This window comes from Rissa tridactyla, chromosome 8 (assembly GCF_028500815.1).
Source record: "Rissa tridactyla isolate bRisTri1 chromosome 8, bRisTri1.patW.cur.20221130, whole genome shotgun sequence".
NCBI classification, from domain to species: Eukaryota; Metazoa; Chordata; class Aves; order Charadriiformes; family Laridae; genus Rissa; species Rissa tridactyla.
The window spans coordinates 22,904,702-22,926,073 of NC_071473.1; the positions used below are offsets into that span (position 1 = coordinate 22,904,702).

At 55.8% G+C, this 21,372-nt stretch overlaps 1 protein-coding gene across 1 annotated transcript; it reads right to left on the reverse strand.

Moving 5' to 3' along the window:
• Nucleotides 1-1,322: 1,322 nt before the first annotated feature.
• On the reverse strand, nt 1,323-21,125 carry UCK2 (uridine-cytidine kinase 2). The gene is made up of 7 exons (XM_054212748.1): nt 20,808-21,125; nt 10,253-10,412; nt 9,226-9,322; nt 8,219-8,361; nt 4,420-4,517; nt 2,305-2,353; nt 1,323-1,738 (listed from the first exon to the last, which is right to left on the reverse strand). The coding sequence occupies exons 1-7, from the start codon at nt 20,904-20,906 to the stop codon at nt 1,599-1,601; spliced, it is 786 nt and encodes a 261-aa protein (XP_054068723.1). The 5' UTR covers nt 20,907-21,125; the 3' UTR covers nt 1,323-1,598.
• Between the last annotated feature and the right edge of the window lie 247 nt (nt 21,126-21,372).

Here is a 21,372-nt window from a genome sequence, read left to right on the forward strand (position 1 = left end):
AAAGCCAATGCTCTGGAAAGACTTAAAAATCATCAGAGTCAGCAAGGCTAAGGGTCCCTGCTCCAGGCTTCGTGGCATGCCTATTAAACTGTTTTCAGTGGGTCGAGTTAGTCCCAGCAGCATGGGCCAAAGGATCTTTCCTGGCTACCACTCCACCACATCCCCTTCCCGGCTCCCACCAAGCCCCTGCCCCAGCCCAGCTGCCCCGGCTTGCACTCCAGGCATCCCCAGACCTGAAGTACAACCCCACCAGGCTCTCCTGGGACACCGCTGTTGCAGGACTACCAGGTTAGGGGAGACTAATTCTCACCCTGGGCAAGTGAGGGCACTCCCTGGGGACAACATACTGCAGGGGCATAAGTGTCCTCCACCAGGACGCAATGAAAGGGACACAGGCCAGGGAAGAGCATGCTCTGAAAAAGGGGAGCAGAGGACTCCTGGACATCCAGTTTCATGCTACCCAGCTGGGACCTGTGGATGTCCCATATGGGGATGCTAGGCAGCCCAGGGACTGCTACACACTGCTGCCCCACCTCAGACAGGCTGCTCAGCAGCTGCCTTTCATCATCTATTGCCCCTTTCTTTCAGAATAAGCTAGTTCTCCCTTAACCGTATCTTACAGACCCAAAATTCCCCCATCCAAGAGCAAAACTGTTCCAAGTGAGGAATGACAGACACAGCTCTGACCTTCTGCAAGCCAACCTCCAGGCTTAGGGTCGAGCCTAGGTCTCAGCTAGGAGTCCTACCACACATGTGGCTACAGAGCTCCAGAGGGGCTGAAGGTATCCATGTGCTGTCCCCACCCAAGCCAGGCAGTGAGACTGCTAAAGATGCAAGCTGCCATGTTTATATGATCACATACCCAGCATCACCTACCAGGTCCTTGCTGGAGGGTGTGAAAGCAGATCCACGCCTGTGGTGGGAAGGGGTGTCAGACACAAAAAGGAATGCCGTTGAGGGACTGAGACCTGGAGGTGCAGACAGTCAGGGGAGGTATCATTCTCCCAACTCCCAGTGGCATTGTGCAGTGCCTGCCAGCCAAAATCAGGCTGCTTGGCCCTGAACAGCAACGGCAGGAGGCAGCAACCCCAGCCCAGTTGCAAAACCCATGCCACCATCAAGCTGCCACCTCCACCACAGCACATCCGTTTCCCTGGGATGGAGACCACTGCGATACTAAAGCAGTTGTTGAACGCTCTTCCTACCTTATCGCCTTTGAAGTGCCTGACACCAGTATTTCCCAGGACCCTCTTCCCAGCCCCCTCCCAGCAACACTGAGCCTGGCAAATACCTTATGGCAAGTAATTTTACGTTATTCTGCATTTACACAAAAATAGAGCAATTCTATATTTATAGAGATTTATAGCCGGTTCCGTGCTGGAGAAGTTATTGAGCAAGGCCAGGAGCTGTGGGCGGTCCGGGCTCCCGAGCAGCCGGCTGCTTCTCATTCGGCATTTCCAACATACAAAATTAAAGGCATTCATCTCCGTCTGGTTTCTTAAATAGATAAGGGGGGAAATGAACAGACAGTATGTACAGAGGGGCAGTGGCACGGCCCGAGCGCCCTCCACCCCCAGCCTCACGCCTGCCGCCCGGGGTCAGTGAGGCCGGCTGCTGGATTCTGAGGGCTGCCGCTGGCGGGGAGGAGTGTAGCCATTCAGATAGCCGTTGCTCTGGCGTTTGCTGAGTCCTCCGTTAAGAATGTCCTGGATGTGCTGCACTATCAGGTTTATGGCCACTGTGAGCAAAAAGGAGGGAAAGACATAAGGGAGAGATTGCATTAGGATAACCGCAGATAAACTAGAGCCAAGCCAGAGCCGATGACCCTCCTGTCTCCTCTGCTCCTATCCCCTCCTATCGCATGGTGGGGAACTGCAACCCTGCTGGGAGGAGCTGCCCTGCTGGGACTTCATCCCTCTGCCCCAGCTGAACCCCACACTCAAGCCAGTATGGTCAGGCTGATTCCAGCCAGACAGAGACCCGACTGTCCCAATTGCACATCTGGCCTTGGAGACCCACATTTCCCTTTGCGTGGGATGAACCAGGAGTTTACCTGGAGGCACTGCACATAGATGGACTCCCAGGCTCGATCAGAGGAGCACAAACTCCCAGTCACTAATGCTCCAGACAGGAGTAAAGGGGAGAGGCTCACGTCAGCGTGTGTGTGGTAACAGCACTCTGGGGTGGCAGTGGCCTGAGTCAACCTCCATGGCAGGCCTTGCTACCTCCTACCGAACTCCGCTGCAAGAGCAGCAGCCCAAAGCCAGCTGACAGGACATAACGGCAGGGTCTGGGTCCACTCACCTTCATTATCTGCTCCTCTGGGAATGATCACGTCAGCATACTTCTTGGTCTGGAAGGAGAGAGAGAGCACTGCATTACAGGGGAAGTGGAGACCCACCAGGCTTTGGGCATTGTCCCTGCTCCCTTGGGAAGCTCTTTCCCCTCCCCTTTCCAAACCCAAACCCACTGGGAGGTATGTCATTGCTGATAATACATTTTGGATGCTCTTATTTGTCTTCTGCTCTGTGTTTTGAGGGCCATGCTTTGCGCCTTGACTCCACTTTCATGAGCTCATACAGATTCCACTAAGAGGCAATAAGAGGCACCCTAACAAAACCTGAAATTAAAGTGCCTCACAACTGCAAGACTCCAGTAGCTGATGCTTTTGGGAAGAACCTCCCCACTGAATCCAGACAGACTTAGTACAAGAGCAAGAGCTGGCATGCCTGGGCCGCGTGGACATGCAGGGCACAGCCATATGATCTGCTTGGGATGTGGGGAGAATTTTCTACCAGCATTGCTTGCAAAAAAGGTCTGATTTGGGACACCAGTCCTGACCTATTTTCACCTGCAGGTGCCAGTCTCAGTTTCTTCACCTATTTGTGTCAGCTTTTACAGCTGATCAGCTTCCTGACAGCCAAGCTCTACCATCAGTAAACAAGCCAGCCCATGCTGGCGAAGGGTGTCATCTGACACCTCCAGGTGTCTCCAGCCATATCAAAAGTCACCAGGACATGTTGGACTGCTTCAGTGCTGGACCACCTGGCCCAGAGATGGTTTAGGAGTCGAATAACAGTGACTACTGGGTGCTGAGTCTGCTTGACATCCACATGCAATTGCTCTGCAGCTGAGCCCACCACCAGGTGGGAAGTGTGAGCAGACCACTGCAAAGCTGGTGGGTAGGGACAAAGCAGTTGTTTTCTACCCTCCTTGTTTCACATTTCATCCTCCTACAGACTCTTCAATGGAAGAGACTGATGCAGCATCTGCTGCTTTGCAAAGCTGCGGGGGATTTGCAAGGAGGGCAGCCACCAAGCTGGACCTGCCTCTTGGGAAAAGCCTTTCAGGGATTACACTGGAATTGGACCTTGGTCCCCAGAGCCACAACGGAGTGAGACAGAGAAAAGGGTGCTGCTCAGGCACCACAAAAAGCTCTTGTAGCACAGAAAGAATCAGCCCCTCTTACAGGAAAGGGCAAAGCTGGCCACATAGACAGGCACAAAGATGTTCCTGAGGCTGGAGGCACAGGTTCAATTCCTGCCTGTGGTGCTGGCCAGGAGTTCCCAGGTTGCAGGACTCTGCTAGCCCAGTTCCTCCAGAATAAAAAGAAATTCCTCATATAACTACCACATCTGCTGGAAAAGCCTTGAAAACCAATGCACAGGCTCCTCTCCATGAGAGGCAGAAGAGGTGTGCAATGGCTAGTCCTGTACACAAGCTATTTCACCTGCAAGTTCTGCAGGACTGCAGTGGTCTCACACATGCAAAGTCCCTGTCTGCTAGGGAGCTGTGTCTTGGCTATCAGCTCCCAAAGTAACTGCCTTTCTCCAGGCAGACCTTGCAACACTGGCCCCAAGCGAGGTCTGGCTGCTCTGCACCTTGGCCTCTCACCAGCCAGGAAATGCAACCTGCAAGGCCACATCCCACAGCACAGAGCGAAGGAAGGAGCTCCCCTGCTCTCCCAAGCATCCGCCCAGCAAGAAGCCTGTGGCACTGCAGGGTGAAAAAGGGCAGGCGGGACAGCCCAAAACAGGAGGCAGACACTGCAAACACTGCCTGGGGGCAGGGATCTTCCCTTCCCCACCTAGATGCAGCCAAGGATCTTCCCTCTCGGGCTGGCTGAGCTGCCTGGTGTTGGTTTGTCAGACCCTGTGCAGGGAGGGGTTTCTCTTGCCGTGTCGGCCTTCCCATAAGGGAGGGTGATCTCACCAGGAAGGCGGTGGCTGTAAAAATAGTCCCCATCTCAGCCTGCCCAGCCAGCACTGGCACCCCCATTTTTGCCATCACCCACAGGGAGGGAGCAAGGCAAGGCAGGCTGACCTGAGCTCTGGGACACAAAATGCTCCTGTCTGAGGAGCTGGGCAGGGTATGAGGCATGTTTGGCAGCCTCCAGTGGGTGTCACTCCCCTTACTTACTGGCAAACAGAACTCCTCGAAGGCAGGCTTAACGAAGGTGATGTACTGAGATAAGATCTGCTCAAGGTCCCTGCCTCGCTCACTGATGTCTCGTAGCACTGCGGGGAAGACGTAAAGCACAGTCAGGACCTGAGACATGAATCACTCCATCCCCCTTCCCTTCAGTACAGCCTTTGGCCAACCACCAGGGTGTTTTGCCTGAGGTCTCTGTTCCTGGACATTGCTGCCCACATGTCCGAGCATACCCCAGCCCAGCTACATGCTTTTTAACCCACTTCCAGGCTTTCCCGGGAGCCAAGGGGCTGGCTGACCTGACCAAGGGCTTTTCTTGGCCTCCCTCCCTTCTCAGCTCTGCAAGCATATTCCAGCTGTAACCAGTGCCACCCTAGTCCTGACTGTTCCCGGCCTCAGCCCTTGATCCCTCCTGTCACTCCGCCCTGCCCTTGGCCTAAGGATGGGGCATTTTCCCAGTCAGCCCCGTGCAGAGGTGCCCAAAGAATAGAAAAGCAGGGGGGTTCACCCATACACACATTAAGGCGCAATTAAACTCAGGTCTGCAGAGGTGAGGAGACTAAAACTCGCCCACCTACCCATCTCTGCCAGGCTCCTTGTGCTGTCCCCAGCTGAGTGGGATGGGAAGGCGAAGCAGGCTCCCACAAGCAGTGGCTGAGAGGGTGCTTGGCGGAGATCAGCTCAGGAGAAAGCCAGGAGGCAGGAGAGCAAGCTGGCCTCCTGCTTGTTCTGCTGTTTGGGCCTTACCCCCTGTTTGCACGAGGTATTTGGGTCATTGCCATCTCTGGTCTGAAGCCACTTCAGCGTGGACAAGTGCCCCAGTTCAGCAGGAATTCAATCCACGGGTAAAAGCCAAGATAGCCCTGTGGTGGAGCAGACGGCTCTTGGCTCTCCCCAAGGGGCTGGCTGGCTTCTCCCCAGCATGTTAGCACCTGGCACTGGGTTTGGAGCGAGCCTTCTCCATGTGCCAAGCAGAGCCAAGGCACAGCACTGCCAGCCTGCGTGACCTGCTCAGCAGCCGTTGCCCATATGCTTGCAGGGCCAGGACAGTGCTGTTCTCCCAGCGCTGGTTTGGCACCGTCCCCGCGGCTCTGTTTGCCCTCGGCCAGCAGCTTCACAGCATGCCCTTTCGCAGCCCCGCGCAGAGGAGGTGACGGGGGGTAGAAAGGGCTGACAGCAAGATGTGTGCCAGCTCCCTGCCTGCTCTACGAACAGCTCAGCCCAGCCCAGGCCGCTCTAGCCAGCTCCTTGCCTTCTCCAGAGAGCAGGAGCAAGCCCCAGCTCAAACAATACAGAAAAACAGGCAAGGAAAATAAAACAGAGAGACTTTTGTTTCCCAGGTCCCACACCCTGTTTGTTGGCCGCTCTGGGGCATGGAAGAAGCACAGTGAGGGTGTATTTGCAGCACACCCCGCCTAGGATGGCATGCGGGAGGCCTGCAAGCTGCACAGGGCGAGTGCCCAGGCTGCAGGGGCTGGTCCTGACAGGGCAAAACTCCTGCCCGCTCCCAGGGCAGACCACAGCAAGGCACTCGCCCCACACACAAACACGAGTCAAGCACCCATTGTCTTGTACCTGGCCCCAGAGCAACCCAGACTAAGACCAGGCACCCTGTCTGGAGGTATCACCCTCTACTTGCAGGGCAGACAAATGTCCCAAGGATGGATAGGCACCTGTCCAGAGCCAGCAGGTAGACATCACTCAAATCAGGCCTGAAACATACGCATGGCACCTGACTTAGTCTTTGTTTTACAGAAGCTGATCAAGAACAGGGCAGCGAGGGACCTCAGCCAGAATCAGCTTTGCACAGATCAGGCCGTTTGAGGCACCCGACAGACCTTGTCCCTTGCGCTCTGGTAGCAGCGTTATTCTCGGGAAAGGTGCTGAGAAGGGGTCAGTGCAAGTTGCACGTACTGAACCCCAGCACTATTGATTAGCTGAGCTGTCAGCTACATTTCCAGGAATCTCATCTCCCGCTGTTGCCCAGCTGAAAAACCCATTGCCGCAACTCTTCAGGACTTCTGGGAGACCAAGATGACTCAGAGCCATGTCGCAATGCAAGATCCCAACTTTTGCTATAATATGCCTCCAGCTATGTTCCAGGGCCATGATTATACCTTCAGCACCTCACACACAGGCTCATCTTTCCCAGAAATGCCAGGGAGGCATACAGTAAACAGATTTGCTGCTGCAGTGGTCCTACCGATAGCTGACGGCAGGCCAGGAGGCTGCCAAATGGTCAGTTCGCTATCAAGAGGACAAGTTGCCCTAACAAGGAGACACCAGCACCTCACCCAGCCTAGCTGCCCCTTGGCAAGGATTTAGCGATTGATGGGGGGGTGGGAGAAATACCCCAAGAACGGCTGGGCCCATGTGGCTCAGGACCCCGTCCAACAGCTGCAGCACAACAGGGTTTAGCTCTGTACTGTAGTCGGCAGCTGGATGCTCTCGGTTCTTAGTTAATGGGTTCTCAACCAGTTCTCAAGCCCTGATCTCACAGTTATGTACCAACTACGAAGTGACTGAACCACACACTCCAGAGTGTGGCATAGGGCACTGCCAAAAACGTGTGCTACCCCATGGCTGGGTGTGAAGCACAGTCTGCTTAAGGGATAAGGCTCACATTGTGGGATCTTGCAAATGCGTATCTGTAACCTGCTAATACGTCTCCCTGCAATGACTGTGCTGTCACCTCCCTGGATGAGTCATGCAAGAACAGTGGGCAGGGTCAAGAAGGATGCGTAATCTTCATCAACACTGATGACATCCCAACAGCGGAGGAGGCTGTGTATCTGTCTGACAGCAGGAGGGCAGGCAAGACCAGTTCCATCGCTTAGTGGAACAGTCCCATGTTCACAAGCAGTCCCAGGCTGACGCACTGAGACACGCTCCTCTCATCACAGCACAGAGGTGTGGATAGGACCTCTACTCTAAGTCATCTTCTGCATCCCCAAACACCCTATGAAGGCTGTCAGAGCCAGGCAGGCAGAGACAGCTCAAACAGAACTAAATTGTGCCCCGGGAGTGCCAAGATGCTTTCCTAGTCATCCAGGAGACTCAGGTGCTACATCAGTGACCCCACTCCTAAAGGCTGCTTTGAAATGAACTGCGTCTCAAACCATGCAGACCCTGCAGAGCTGGAGTCCCTCCTATGTCAGCTGGCAACCCACAGCCGAGCCAGCGGGACATGGGGAGTCCTAGAGAGGGATATTCTGGTTTCCAGGGCTCTTTGCCCCCAGAGCCATCACCCCAGTGCCAAGGACCATAACAAGGCTCCACGCTGCACTGGCTGTACTTGCACAAACCAAGATGTAAACCCAAACTCCCTGTCTGCATCATCCACGATGGATAACCACACCCGCAAATGCCACCCTCGGAGCACTGGAGATGCTTTGCCTTGCCCATTGCACCCTTCCCTGCTGGCACCTGCTGACCAGCAGTAGCTGCCATTCAGCTGATGGCACAGGACTGGTGACACAGGGCCATGTGAGGACACAGCACGCTCGGTAGTCACACTGCTGCAGGCATCAAAGGAGGAATCCCAGACAAGGCAGCAAAACCCCCACTGAATCCTAACAGACGTGGAGCAAGGTGCTCTCCACTGCCATAAGTTGCCCTACGTGACATTCTGTGCTGGGGAAGAAAAGCTCCCTGGCTCTTTGCTAGCAGCAGCACAGCTTTGTGCCAATTCCAGTTCCGGTCACTGTCACCTGCCTCCATGACCAGCTGCTCAGATCAGTTAAGTGACGTTTCTGTCCCTGCTGCACAAAACGTGTTCAGGCCTCACCTCTGCGGGACAGCCGGGTGTCTGCGTCCGTGTCCACAAAGAGCTTCATGCGGAAGAGATCCCGCACCTCCTGGCTGTAGAAGGCCAGGATGCCTTCGAAGAGCACCACGTCGGCAGGGTAGACAGTCACCGTCTCCTCTTTCCTAGCAGAGGGAAGAAGAGTCAAAACATGCTGGTGGGGGGAAACAAGCTAAGAGAGGTGGGGGGAAACAGCAGTGCTCCTAGGCACTGCTCCAACCCTGGGACATCACTGCTGCACCAGGGGGACGACCAAGGAGAGGGCAGACCTACCCCACCGCGGTGGAGGGAATCCAAGGCATACGTACGCTTCCTAGAAGGACAAACGGCAGAGCAGGAAGCAGACTAGCCCTTCTCCCCCCACCTTGGCCAGCTGCTGCTTGCAAGCGTTAAGTGCCAAGCCATAAAGCCCAGAAAGCCTATGCACAGGGCTTGATCCACAGGAACCTGCAAGGGCCAGCTCTGCTCCCCTGGGAACTAGGCAGCACCCCCCCTGACACCACAGCGCTTTTGTGTGAAATGGAGCAGGGTCACACCATCCATGACCAGCACAGGCATGCAAAAACAAGCTGAACACGTGCAAGGGAAGAGTTACGAGAGCAAGAACTGTCCTCCTCCTCCTTTCCTGGCAGTGCTGGGCTGTTTGAGCCTGGAACACTCGTTAAAGCTGCAAACACAGACTTTATGGCGATAGAAAGCATGGATGGGGGAAGAAAAGGGGGGCCATAACCGCCCTCCACTGATGCCTGTATGTTGCTGGATGCCACTGTATGGCCGCGCAGCTTTCCAGACCCTCAGACTGCGCCTGTATCTGCCCTGGATCCTCTAACCAAGGGGTCTGGAGTAGCTAGGATTGAAACTTTCTGTTGGCCCGTTAGGCGCCTAAGAGTGGGTGCAAGCGGAGGGGCAGGCAGTTTGGGCTGGCAGGGCTGCGTGCTGCGCCGCAGGGCGTTAGCAGAGGCACAGCAAGGCAGGAGCGGCTGTTAGACCTGGAGTGGGAGACAAAGTCATAGACAGGAATCTGGACCGTCTTCCCTTCCGTGATCTCTTTGAGCGTTTTCACGATCAGCTCGTTGTCAAAGGCATCTGAGGAGAGAGGAAATGTTACCCGAGGCAGCTTTGCAACCTCTCCCACTCACCAGATACTGAGCTTAACCTAGTCAGAGACACTGGCACCCCGCCCTGGGGACACACAGATACACAGACTTGGGAAGACAGCCCTGCACATTCCCATGCATGTAGCAAGGCCTAGATCACCCACAGCCCTCGGGTCTTCACTGCTTTGCACCAGCCCGGGATCTGTCCCACAGAGATCAATACCACCCTTGTACAGTGGCGCCGACAGCCCGGGCTCGGGAAGGCATCTCCTCCAGGGCTCCAGCCCTCGCAGAGACTGGAGCAGTGTTTCAGGCTCAAGTCAACGGACAGACAGGGCTCTGTTTGCTTGGTGCTTGCTGCCTCCAGCCATTGTCCTCGTGGGGGACGAAGGGACAGCGGCTCTGGAATTTCCCCACCAAAGCCGCAGATGGTTCAAAGAGGCCCTGTTGTAGCAAGAGGGCATGGGCCCCTTGGTGGAGGGGTTTGCAGAGCAGCTGCACAAGACGGTTCCCTCCTTGAAGGAGGGAGACAGACCTGCTGGCTTCAGGGGGCTGTGCCAGGCCAGATCTCCCTGGTCCCGATCCAGCTGCACCAGAAAGGTTTTCAAACTGGGGGATGTTTTTGCAGTCTTAAGGAGTTTGAGGGTTCACAACCTGCCCTTTCGTATCCCTAATACTCCACCACAAAGGCAGTTTCTTTCCCAAGAGAGGGAGAGGCCATAGTGCAGGGGACACAGGTGGCCCCCAGCCACCCTGCCAGGGATGCACCCAGCTCTACAAGAGCTTAACTAAGCCTCTCATTCCTGCCCCAAGAGTCCCAAAGTCCACGCAAGGCTCTTTGCTGGTGGAGCAGGGGGTCCCACTCCAGCCCTCACCCCCCCCACTGTGTGGCAGAGCCCCGATTCTGTTCTCCATTCACCTGGGTGGTCAAAATTGAACTGGCCTTTGAGTGCTTTGGATTTCTGCTCTGAGGTGAGGACCCTGTAGAAGCTGTCTTGGCTCACGATCACCACCTGCTTCTGGCGGTAGTCCACCTCGTTCTGGCCCAGCAGCTGGACGATCTTGGAGCATACTGAGGACTGGGAAAGGAACAGCAAAAGAGGCAAGTCAGCAGCAAGCGGTGTCTGAGCCGCACAGGGAGTGTCTTCAGGTAACAGCCATTCCTGGGTGCATGGGGTCCCTGCTTGCTGGACCTCCAGCCGAGAGTTCATGGTCCCCTCAAAGGCACAGCCCAAAGCCACTGAGGGAAAAGCGCTCCAGAGGCATTGCCGTGGGGCCCTTCGGTGTGAAAGCAGCACCAAGCTTGCTCCCTGCTTCCCTCTCCTCCATCCCTGTGGCCTGCCCGCAGCTCCTATTCTGGGCACAAATGGCAGCAGGAAACCAGCCGGCTGCTGCCTGCGTTCAGCCGCACCCCCAGGGCCCCCGCAGCCAGCTCCCGCCTGCCCAGCAGCTCCCCAGGGAGCAGAGCTGCGTGCGGCACCAGGGCTGAGCCTCCTCCCTGGGCGGCAGCCTCAGTGCCTTGGTTCCTCCAGCCCTGCTCCAGCCCAGAAACCCCACCACAGCACGCGCAAGGAGGGACAGAGTCCTCAGAGAGGGAGAGCCAGGTTGCTTTCATGCCCTAAACAAAGCCCAGGATGAAAGGAAACTAGGAAGAGAGCCCTAGGACTTTATCAGGGATCTCTGCCACAACTGCCAGGGCTGGGAGGAGCAGCTGCGAGCATATCCTGGTGCCTCTTGGCACAGCGAGGCTGAGGGCACTGCGGAGCCAGCAGCTGAAAAGCCACGTGGCTCTGACTGCCAGTGCAAGATCCCCACGAGCGCTGCTGGCTCAGGGACCGGCACCTCACACCCCTCATGGAGAGGGCTGGGTGCCGGTGGCCGGCATCAACTCTGCTGGCACCGCAGCAGGCACTGGCTGCATAGCCAAGGGTCACGCTGGACCCTGCCATTGCAACACAAATCAGAGCACAGCTTAGGGGGCAAATCCCAAAGCCTGCTTCAGTCCCTTCTCCTTAGTTATATGAGTCCTTGGCTGCTGTGCAGCACAGCGGTGTCAACTGCATCACTAACTGGCAGTCAACACGCCTGCTCCGGCCAGCGAGAGCCAAGGTCAGGCCGGCGGGGGAGTGCTCTGCTGCCTGCAGGAGCCCTGCGCATCAGCCCCACAGCATCTACTGTTTGGGGAGAAAGGGGGTGCACCTGGTGCCAAACTAAGCTGTTTCGCCTCCTGTGAATCACGCTTGCTGCAGATGCCCAGCTGAGCCACTCCTGGCCTCGATCACCACAAATATTCTCCGCTGAGCCCTCTGCTTTGCAAAGAGAGGTTTGCTTGCCCCAGCCTGCCTGTGGCTCTTTCCATGTTCCCAGCTCCCTGCTGGCTCAACCATCTGCTCCGTACCTGGCTGGCAACCTAGAGACGCAGAGCTGAAGACAGCAGTGGTGAAGGGAACAGGGCGGGGAAGGCATGCCTGGCAGAGGAGGTCACCCCAGCAGGCAGAGGGCAAGGCTGTTTGCCTGAGAAGCTGGAAGATTTGACGGCATTCCTGTCCCCAGAGACTGTCTCTTCCCCTCCAGGCCAGGCTGACCTGACTTGGCTGTGACCGCTGTGCTGTGAGTCAGTCCCAGCCCGGCTGGAGAGCCTCCACACACAGCACTGCTGCAGAGCAAACCGGCTCGGGCTGCCCAACAGCAGTCCTTGTGGCCCCGGGCACAAGTTTGGGGTTTTGGGTCAGGGATGGGGTCTCCGCCGAGCATCCCACCTTCTTCTCCTGCCTCTCACAGATGGCAAGTCGTGCCTCCCGAGCCACATCGGCAGCCCTGCCCTGCAGCAAGCTGCTACCACCCAGAACAAAGCACTGCAAGCCAGTGCCAGTCACTCGCCCTTCGGCACGTGCAAACACAAACCCGGAACCCATTCTCCGTTTCCTCTGTTTTCCCACTCCCCACATCCTTCTCCAGCCTGCGTCAGCTCTGTTGCTTATCCAGCTGTATCCCATAGGTTTCGCAAAAACAGGGCGTGCACGGTGCCTCTCCTCCACTTTTCCTCCCTGCTCCCTCCCCCGGACGCTGCTGCCTTTCCGTGCTGTCCGTGCAGTGAGGAGATGCAGTGCAGAAGGGTTCAGCCTTGGCCACAGCTGCCAAGGACACCAAGCTTCCCAGGTCCTTTGCAATTAGGAACAAACCACCTTCCAGCACAGCCACCCAGACAGATCCCCAGCCTGTAGATCAACAGCTCCATACGGATCTGCATCAGAAACTGCTTTCCCCAGCCCAGGGGAGGGAGCAGGGCTCCTTTATTTTGGATCAATGGAAGCAGCACACCAATTGCACTCACGCTCTCCCCTTGGACCTCAGCACATGGATGGACAATAAAATCATTTGAGGGCATCAGATAATTCCTGCCAATCTTTCTTCTGCCTTATGCACACTAATCTCTGGTCTACTGATCCTGAAAAGTGGAGAAAAGAGTCCTCATCAGCTCTGAAAATCACCTTCCTGTTCCATACCCCACAACTCGAGACACCCAATGGTGAGAAAATCCCAAGGAGAAAGTAGCCCTCGGCAGCTGGAAACAGGAACACGTCCTCCCACTGGGGCCCAGGACGAGGACCGGAGCGTCTCCTGGCTGCGTTTACCATCCAGTGCTCTGGGGTGGCAAATGCCTCTTGCGAAAGCATCCAGGCAGATGCTACAGACCCTTCCCTTTTCTCTGGTGGGCTTTGGACAGCTATCAGAAGTGATGGAGAAAGATGATCACAAGGATATCCTGCTCTCAGGACCGAGCTCAGGTTTAGCATACCGTGTTGCCGGGGTGGGCAGGGATGTCACCTCTGGGCTCTGCTAAGAGGCACATGTGTCACCTTGGTCCCACAAAAGGCAGAAGATGTGGGCCAGGGCACTGCTCACACATTATACCTGCATAAGTGCAGCGGGACATAAGGACATCAGGTGACATGGCACGTTCCTCCGACCCGAGGGTTGCATTCAGTTTGCCTTAATGGGGCAGCAAACCTCGACAAGGTCTAAGTGAAGAAGGTTTTTCCTTTCCTCACAATCATTTGTGATGGAAACAAGAACGGTTCACGAGGGGCATTCCCTGATGCCTGTCTGAATATCTCCTACAGCTGGACAGGCAGTTTTCCCCCACGGTCAATAAACACCCTATGTTAAGGAGGAAGAAAAACCAGAAACACGGAGGTTACAAAATCCCCTACACAGTGGGAACAGAAACTCCCAGCCTCAGGAAGCGTTGTCCAAATGAATGACGCATGTCCCCTGCTTAAACCCCCTTCTCCCAGACCAGCACTGCATACATACGTGTGACTGGTGTTAATCTGAGGTGTGAAAAATCCGCTATCAACTGGAAATGATAGCAGTTAGGCTCCGGGGAGGCCTGCCCAGATGCCCACACAGACCAAAACCAAAGCACGACTGCGAAGTACCGTGCCGGGGTGCGACCAGCCTGGATGCACGGTAACCCAGGGGACACGTGGTACTGACACACGCGCTCAGCACCCACTTGAAGGTACAACGTGGGCTCAGATTCCTTCCTTTGCCAATTCCTAACTGCTTCTCCCAGGGGAGAAGATGACAATTGTTTCTTCTCTGAGAAACCCAGGGCTGCAGAGGCAAATGGAGGATGACTTGAGGAAGATGACATGATGCTAGAGATGAATCCCAGCCCAGAAACTCCGGGATTTGGGCCCCATCAGTAGGTCTGCCCTGTGTGATATGTCCTATCTATGGGAAGATGAGAGGCATGACAGGGCTTCTCACCTCCGCTCAGCCCCTTCCCTAGATCCACATTGTCCATGCACACCTCGCCACGACCCAAAGCAAACGCTGATGGTGATTCAGCTGCAGTGCACTGCCGGCAACAGGACGCTTTCTCAAGCAAGAGCCTTCCCCTCCTCCAGAACTTGTTTAAAACTAAATATAGATAAGAGGCAGCAGCCTCCGAGCCTCCGTGGTTGCCAAGCGGACCTTTCCCATATTAGCCACATGAAAGCCGTGCAGGACTTTCTGAGCGTGCAGGCAGGGAGCCCCAGCCTCTCTGCCATTGTTCAGGACTTTCCACACGCTGCAGCGAGGGGAACTCGGCTGCAGGTTGGAGCAGACTGGCTGTGACCCACTGAGCTGCATTCCCCCAGGGTCTGCGCTTGAGCTGCTCCCTGGGAAAGCTGCACAAACCAACCCACACCACACAGAGACGGCGGGGAGGGAGGCATCCGCACACCACAACGCAAGGAAGGAGCTTAGAGAGATGTTATTGCCGCACAGAAGCAGCTGCAGCTCCCCTTGCAGGATTCCTCCTCTGAACCCAGCACACAAATAACCAGTGTTTAAGGAAGAAGTACAGCTTTATTCTGCTGGGAGGGGAAGACGCAGAGGGCACCTGGGGAAGAACTCCTGCACATTTTCCCAAAAGGAAAGAGGTGGTGCACAGGCGAAGAAACTCAACCGACGGGTGTTCAGAGCTCTACCCCTGACATTTATTTGAAAGATATTAATTACATTACATATTTAATTCATATTCACTCATGGCCTATAGCCGGCTGCTCAGATATTCTTTAGGAGTTGCCTAATTCCCCAATATTACTATGCAGATTATCCCACAGTCCCTCTTGGGTAGCTCTGATCAGCCAGTGATTTACAACTTCAGATGGGTATTAGAGAGGAAGCTGATGGACAACCACCATCTCAAGGTACCAGGCAGGATACCAGGATGCTTTCAGCCTTGGGTTTGCTGTGGCAGATGGGGCAGTACAGGTACTTCTGTCCTGGGCTAGGAGGAAACCATAAGCCTTGTGCATGTGGATATGCTAAAACCCACTCTCTCAGAGCAGTCCATCCATCCCCAGGGAGCCTGGCACTGTAGAGGGATCTCTACACCGAGCTGCTCATTAGGCTCCCGATACAGCAGCAGGGAGGACCTCCCATCCTCCCAAGGACCCGAGACTAGACACCTAGCAAAAGTGACTTACGCCAGATAAAGTGATTTCAGCCCTAAAGAAGTACTGAAGCTGCCAGTCTGCTCAGGAGCAGGTAAAGGGTGAAGGGCTGCGCCAGAAGCAAGACCGACCAGGGGAGACATGTGCTGGGCTCTAGCATAGAAGGAAGAGAGGTACAGACTTCTGCCACCGCTGCAGGCTGCTTGCCCTGAGCCAAGACGCTGCTTACCATGAGGACAGTCCTGCCCAGCAGAGCAATGCCCTTGGCCCACAACAAATGCTATAGCCAGAAGCAAGGAGAGACTACAGCACTCACATCCCACCTCCCACCAAGGAGAGAAGCCCAGAGGTTACATCCACAGACGCCGCTGCCATGACCCCCTTCCTCTAGGATCTGGATGTGAACAGGCTTGGCAAGGGCTGTCGAGAGCTTTGCATCCACAGGAGCCTGGCCGAGCTGTCCTCATCACATGCTTGTGGATAAAATAGCCTCCGGTTTTGGGATCTGGCAGGATTTTCCCTAAGATCACATCAAGGACCACCGGGATTACTTGTTGCGTTTCTCTGATGTCCCCTGTAGCATGGTTCCCTTTCCAGGCATCGCAGGGGACTTTTACTCAATTGGGTCTTTGAAATCAGGAGCTGTAGCACTCCTGCTTCTCTCCAGCTCATCTCCAGCAGCACACTAGTTGTGGATTTTGGTCTCTTCTTGTAAGGTTATATTAATTATAGGGTATTAGGAAGTGCTTGCTGGACTAGGGTGACACACAGAACAGATACCAAATTGGGAAGGGTCCCAGAGCATCTATTAAATGTCTGCCTGCGACTGCAGAGACCTAGTTCATGACCCACGCAATCCTTTCCAGTCCTAATGGAGCACATCCGTACAGCAGCACTGGGACTGGAAACTTGCTATTCTTGTACCAAAAGCCTGGGCCTCCACCCAGAGCTTTCCCAGGCAGGTTCACCATTCCTGCCTTTCCCTTTGTGAGAGGCAGGCTAACCAGTTTGGGACTGGGATAGCCAGGTTTCTGTTCACTTACCCTGGAATACTGGGCATGTGATCAGCAGTCCTGGGCTGGAACGTAAACAGGCATGCACAAACACAGAGGATCTGAACACAGATTACATGTGCGGAAGAAAACAAACCCCTTAGCACAATCCCTCCCCATCCACTGGTTTTAGACGCAGGATATTTTTCTCGAGCCCCTGCTGCAAACTCCATAGCCTGGAGCTGGCTGAGCTCATGGGACTATGGTAAGCAGGCTCCATAATGAACTCGCATATATTCAATCAGTAACAGGAAAGGGCTGACCCATCAAAACGTCCTGTGTATCAGTCTGATCGGGAGCTGGCACAAAATAATGTTCAACTAGAAAGTCTGACGAGTCTCGAGCGCACATTGACACCAGTGTTTAACAAGTCAAACCTTGTGATTTAGGGCTCCTGCCAGCCACGGAATGAACGTCACCAGGAAATGGTGCCGAACCGACACAGGACTGCTGCAATCCCTGCTAGTCCCCCTCCCGTGGCTCCCCCCAGGTCTCCCCCGGGCTTCCTTGTCTGGCATCCAGGTGGTGACACGGTGGCAATGACTCCCCAGACTGCTGTGGGGGACCTCAGCCCTTGCTACTGTAGGGGACTGAGCTCTGTAACACAAGAAGCCCCGTGTGGGGAGGGAACTGCCTCATGCGGAGACGTGCTGCAGCTGAGGACACTGCTGCCCTGGGGACCAACATGCTGGCTGTCCCACCCTGGCTGGTGGGTGGCCTTCTTCAGCCTCCTGGCTAGCTCACTCTTCTAGGCAGCCAGCTCAGCCTCAGACAGCGTTTTTGGTGTTTAAAGCAGAAGTGCCTAAGGGATTAACAGTGAAGAATACACCTGGCCGAACACACGCTGCAATCTTGGTGCTCTGCAATCTGGAAATTCTCAGGCTGCCTGTTCAAACAGACGTTTCCAACTTTACGTACCAACTCAAGATCCAGAAGGTGCAGCCACTGGGCCATGATGGCACCCATATTCATCCCTCATTAGCCAGGCATCCAATGAAAGTGTTCAGCCCTTTGTAAATCTGTCTTCTCTTACAACCTCCCGTTGGAAGGTAGCAATCAGCACCTCGCTTTGTGGCACGTGGGGACAAGCAATAAATGCTTGAAGAGCTCTCCCCACCCCTGCAACCACCCCAGCACCAGATGCTTCCACTGCTGCTGGGAGCGAGCCACTCCAGCACTGCCAGCAGAGCTGAGGGATCCCAGGAGCTAAGCTGAAGTAAGGATACATGAAGAGCTTAAGGAGGTATCCCAGCACTTCCCAGCTCATCCCAGTAGCCAGTTTGCTGAACTTTCCTCCAGCCCTCAGCCTGGCTACCTGCCTTGCATGCTGCAGTCCTTGGTAGTCAGGAATCTCTTGCAAGAAGGAGGGAAGAAGCTGTTAGCACCAAGACCATGGATATAAAACGGAAACAAGAGCTTTAGCAGAGCACTTAGGATTAAAGAAAATGCTACAACGAGCCTTGGGAATCCCTCTGAGGAAACGAGGCGGTTGCAGTTCTCTCTGGCTTTGGCACAGGAGAGGGTCTTAATGCTACGTCATCTCCTCCACATCAGGAGATGGCAGCAAGCTTTGCTCAGACTGCACAGTGCTTGGATTTTGGGGGACGGTGGGAGAAATGCTGCCTCCCAGCAAGCCTTTGTGAAGAGCCTGTCCCAGCTGAGCCAACACAAAACAGCCACCATGAGGCTGGCACTGCCCTTCTAGAGGCTGCATCATCACAGCCTGCCCAGGACCTCTGCGGCTCCCAGTTTTGCTCCTAACACAGCCCGGATTTCTTTTATGAGCCAAAACCAGGACAGCGCTCATGTTTCCACCTCCTATTTGAGTACTGAAAGTTGCTCAAGCCTCTTTTGCTCACTAGGGAACAGCAGTCAGCCTTTGAATTTGAGTTCTCACCAATTTGCCTTTAAGAAATACCAGCCAAACACTTCCCCCCCCGGCTCTTCGGGGAAGGCTGGCCGCTCCAGATGCCAGCTTCCCCAGGGCACCATGCGACACAACAAGTTGTGGCACGCTACAAACAGGATCCCTTCCTTCCACAGCCTGACTGTGCTGGTACATCGAGTGGGATGGGGGGACGACATGGATCCTTTTTCCCCATCTTAGACTCAACAAAAGCAGGAGTGGGAGGAGCCGGGGGGGCCCTTGGAAGGCAAGTGCCCTCCGTTATCTTCGGGCTGGTGTCCTGCCAAAGGGGTGTGTTATGACAACAACCCTCAATTGGTGTGAAGGCGAGTCGGATGGATTTGCCGCTTTCCCAGTGGGAAAGGTGCCTGCATCGCTTTCCCTCTAGAAGCATTTTGTTTTCACCCAGAGCCAGCACACCGGCACGGCAGTCCCTGGGCTGGATTTTAGCTGCAGGCGAGCCCTTAGCTGAGCAAACTGCACCAGCCCCACCGCTGCTTTCCCAGAGCGTGCTGCGGCACTCGGCATCGCCTGGCTCAGGGCACTCTCACTAGCCAGACAGGGGACAGCCCCACTGCACCCTGGCCTTGCAGCTGCATCAAATGTGGATTTGAGGGTCTGTGTGCACAAGCCCCAGGTCCTTTTTTCTCCTGTTGCTTCACCTTGAGGAAGCTTTTTTTTTTTTGCCAGCATATTTCTTGCAGCCTTTCCCCACAAACTCTGTACTGATCTGCTGGATTCCCTTCAACAGGCAGCACTGCACAGAGGTTTTTAGCAGCCAGCTATCACTGGAGGGGGGGAAATCAAAGCTGAGAGACAGGAAAAGCCAGTTAGTACATCTCCTTTGCTAGAAAGAACCATTTCCCTATTTTTTTTTCTAAGGCAGCCTGCTGCTACTAAGCATTTTCACTTTGAAGTTGAGAACAACTGTGGCGTATTGTACTGTAATCACTGCTTTTACCTTTCGGGCCAGAGTGTTCAGAGACATAACAGTTCAGCAGCAGCATCAGACACAATGTTATTGGGACAGCTACAGAGAGACAGACCCAGGCATCAGAGAGCCAACAAACCCAGTGTGTTTGAGTCACCAGGAGCCGTACTGCAGGAATGATCCAGCTTTGGTTCCCAGTGGAGGAGATTGCATCCTCTCTCACCATCCTTCCCCTGTTATATCTGGATTTTTCCCCCTTGCAGTAGCAACAGTGATCCAAGAATCAATAGGCTACTTAGAGACACATTCTTAAAACACTGTTATTACAGGCTGAGGTGCAGCAGATGGGTTATGCTGCCCCTCAAAAGAAAAAGGGCCCCCCTCCAAACACGAATCAACCTGGAGATATAGGCTCTGTCTTCCTCCCGTGACGCCGCACATTCAGTTTCCTTAGCAAGCAATATTTCAAAGATATTGCTACTTCCAAATCTATTCATGCTCTCTAATCCATGCTCTCCAAATCTCCATGGCTCTTAAAAACGCAGGTAGAATGTCTGTGCTACCCTGCACAGGAGAGATGAGTAGCCGTGGATCTAGTTTTACTGATCTTAAATAAGAAAAAAAAAAAAAAGTAATTTTCTTTTCATATTAGGATAGAAAGCAACCTACCTAAAGAAAAACCTACTGTACGAAATAACTAAATAAAAACATTAAAAATAAATACCCGTGACGTTGCCGGAGCTGCCCTGCGCTGCAGTTTGGGTGTAGCAGCCCTCCAGAGAAAGCCCGCATTAAGGGCGGCCGGCGCGGCTGCCCCCGGCCCGCAGCCCCCCGCCCCGCTCCTACCTGCCGCTGCCAAGGACCGTCCCCTCCCGGGCGCAGCGCGGAGGTCGTTCTGCCGCTGTGAGTCAGCATTTACTGCAGGATTTCCCCTCCTGCTTACCCCAAAGTTGGCCACAAAAGGGTACGCACACACCATATTCCCCCACCCCCCGCAATGCACGACCGAAACCATTTAAAAAGATATTAAATAATTGCATCGCACCACCGCGGGGCGAGCAGCCCTTGGGGGACACTGCGAGCGAAAGGGTGACAGAGAGAAGGCGCTTCTTAAAGCCACGGGAGGGAGGATTTTGCGGGAAGGGGAGGGGGGGGGATGCCACCTCCATGCCGGCCGGGCCGGGGCCGCCCACGCCCCGCGCAGCCCCCAGCCCTGCCCGCTGCCCCCCCCGCGGCGCGGCGGAGGGGAGCGGGGTCCCGGTCCGGGGCGGGGGGGGGGTAAAGCCTGCGCCCACACCGCACAGCCCCCCCCCTCCACGTGTCCCTGGGGCTCCCGCAGCCGCTGGCCGGGCAGAGGCCTCGGCGGCCCCGCACCCTCCGGCGTGCTCGTCCTTCCCGGAGCCGCCGGGGCAGCGAGCCCGCCCGGTCCCGGGGCCGCCTCCCCCGGCACGGCCCGGCCGGTCCCCGGGGCCGCGCACGTGGCGGGGCGGCCTCTCGGACCCGCCGCGCTGCCATGTGGCCGCCGCGCCCGGCGCCGGTGGGAGGCGGGGGGGGTGAGCGGCGGGGAAAGGCTCCGGGCTCCCCCCAATCCAATCCCATCCCATCCCAGACCCCGCCGCGAAAGCCCCCCGCACCTTTCCGCTAGCCGTGCCGCCGCTGACCCCGATGAGGAAGGGCTCGCCGCCGCTGGGCTGCCCGTGCTCCTCCAGCCTCTGCTCGCTGTCCCCCGCCATCCTCCCCTCCTAGCAGCAGCGCCGCCACCTCGCTGCCTCCTCCTCCGCCTTCGCTCTCCGTGCGGGGCTGGATTTATCTGATGAGTCAAGGGCCTTCCTCCCCGCCTGGTTCACATCCCCGCCGCTGCGGCTCCCTGCCAGGTGCCTGCCGCAGCTGCACATGCTCCGGCGGGCGGCACGACGCGACGCGACGCGGCACGGCACGGCGCGGCGCGGTGGCCACATGGGCCCGCACCTCGCCGCCGCCGCTCGCCCGCCCGGGGACAAAGGCGATGCGGCCGCGCTCCCTCTCCCCGCCGGGCTGGTTTGTCCCTTCTGCTCGCTCACCATCAACCTCCAGCACCACACCAAGGGGGTCCCCAGCAGCACCCCCATTCTATGCTCCCCACTCTCCCTCTCCCACCCCACCCTGATCCTCCCAGCACTTAGGAACGCTTATTAATGACCCAAGACCAAGAATAAAAAT

Excerpts from the sequence above, each read along its gene's own strand:
- UCK2 (XM_054212748.1), bottom strand. The coding sequence starts at position 20,906 with ATGGCGGGGGACAGCGAGCAGAGGCTGGAGGAGCACGGGCAGCCCAGC. Across the intron at positions 8,362-9,225 it reads GACTTTGTCTCCCACTCCAG|GAAAGAGGAGACGGTGACTG; the intron begins GTCTAACAGCCG and ends TCCCTCTGCTAG. Across the intron at positions 2,354-4,419 it reads TCGAGGAGTTCTGTTTGCCA|ACCAAGAAGTATGCTGACGT; the intron begins GTAAGTAAGGGG and ends CTCTCCTTCCAG.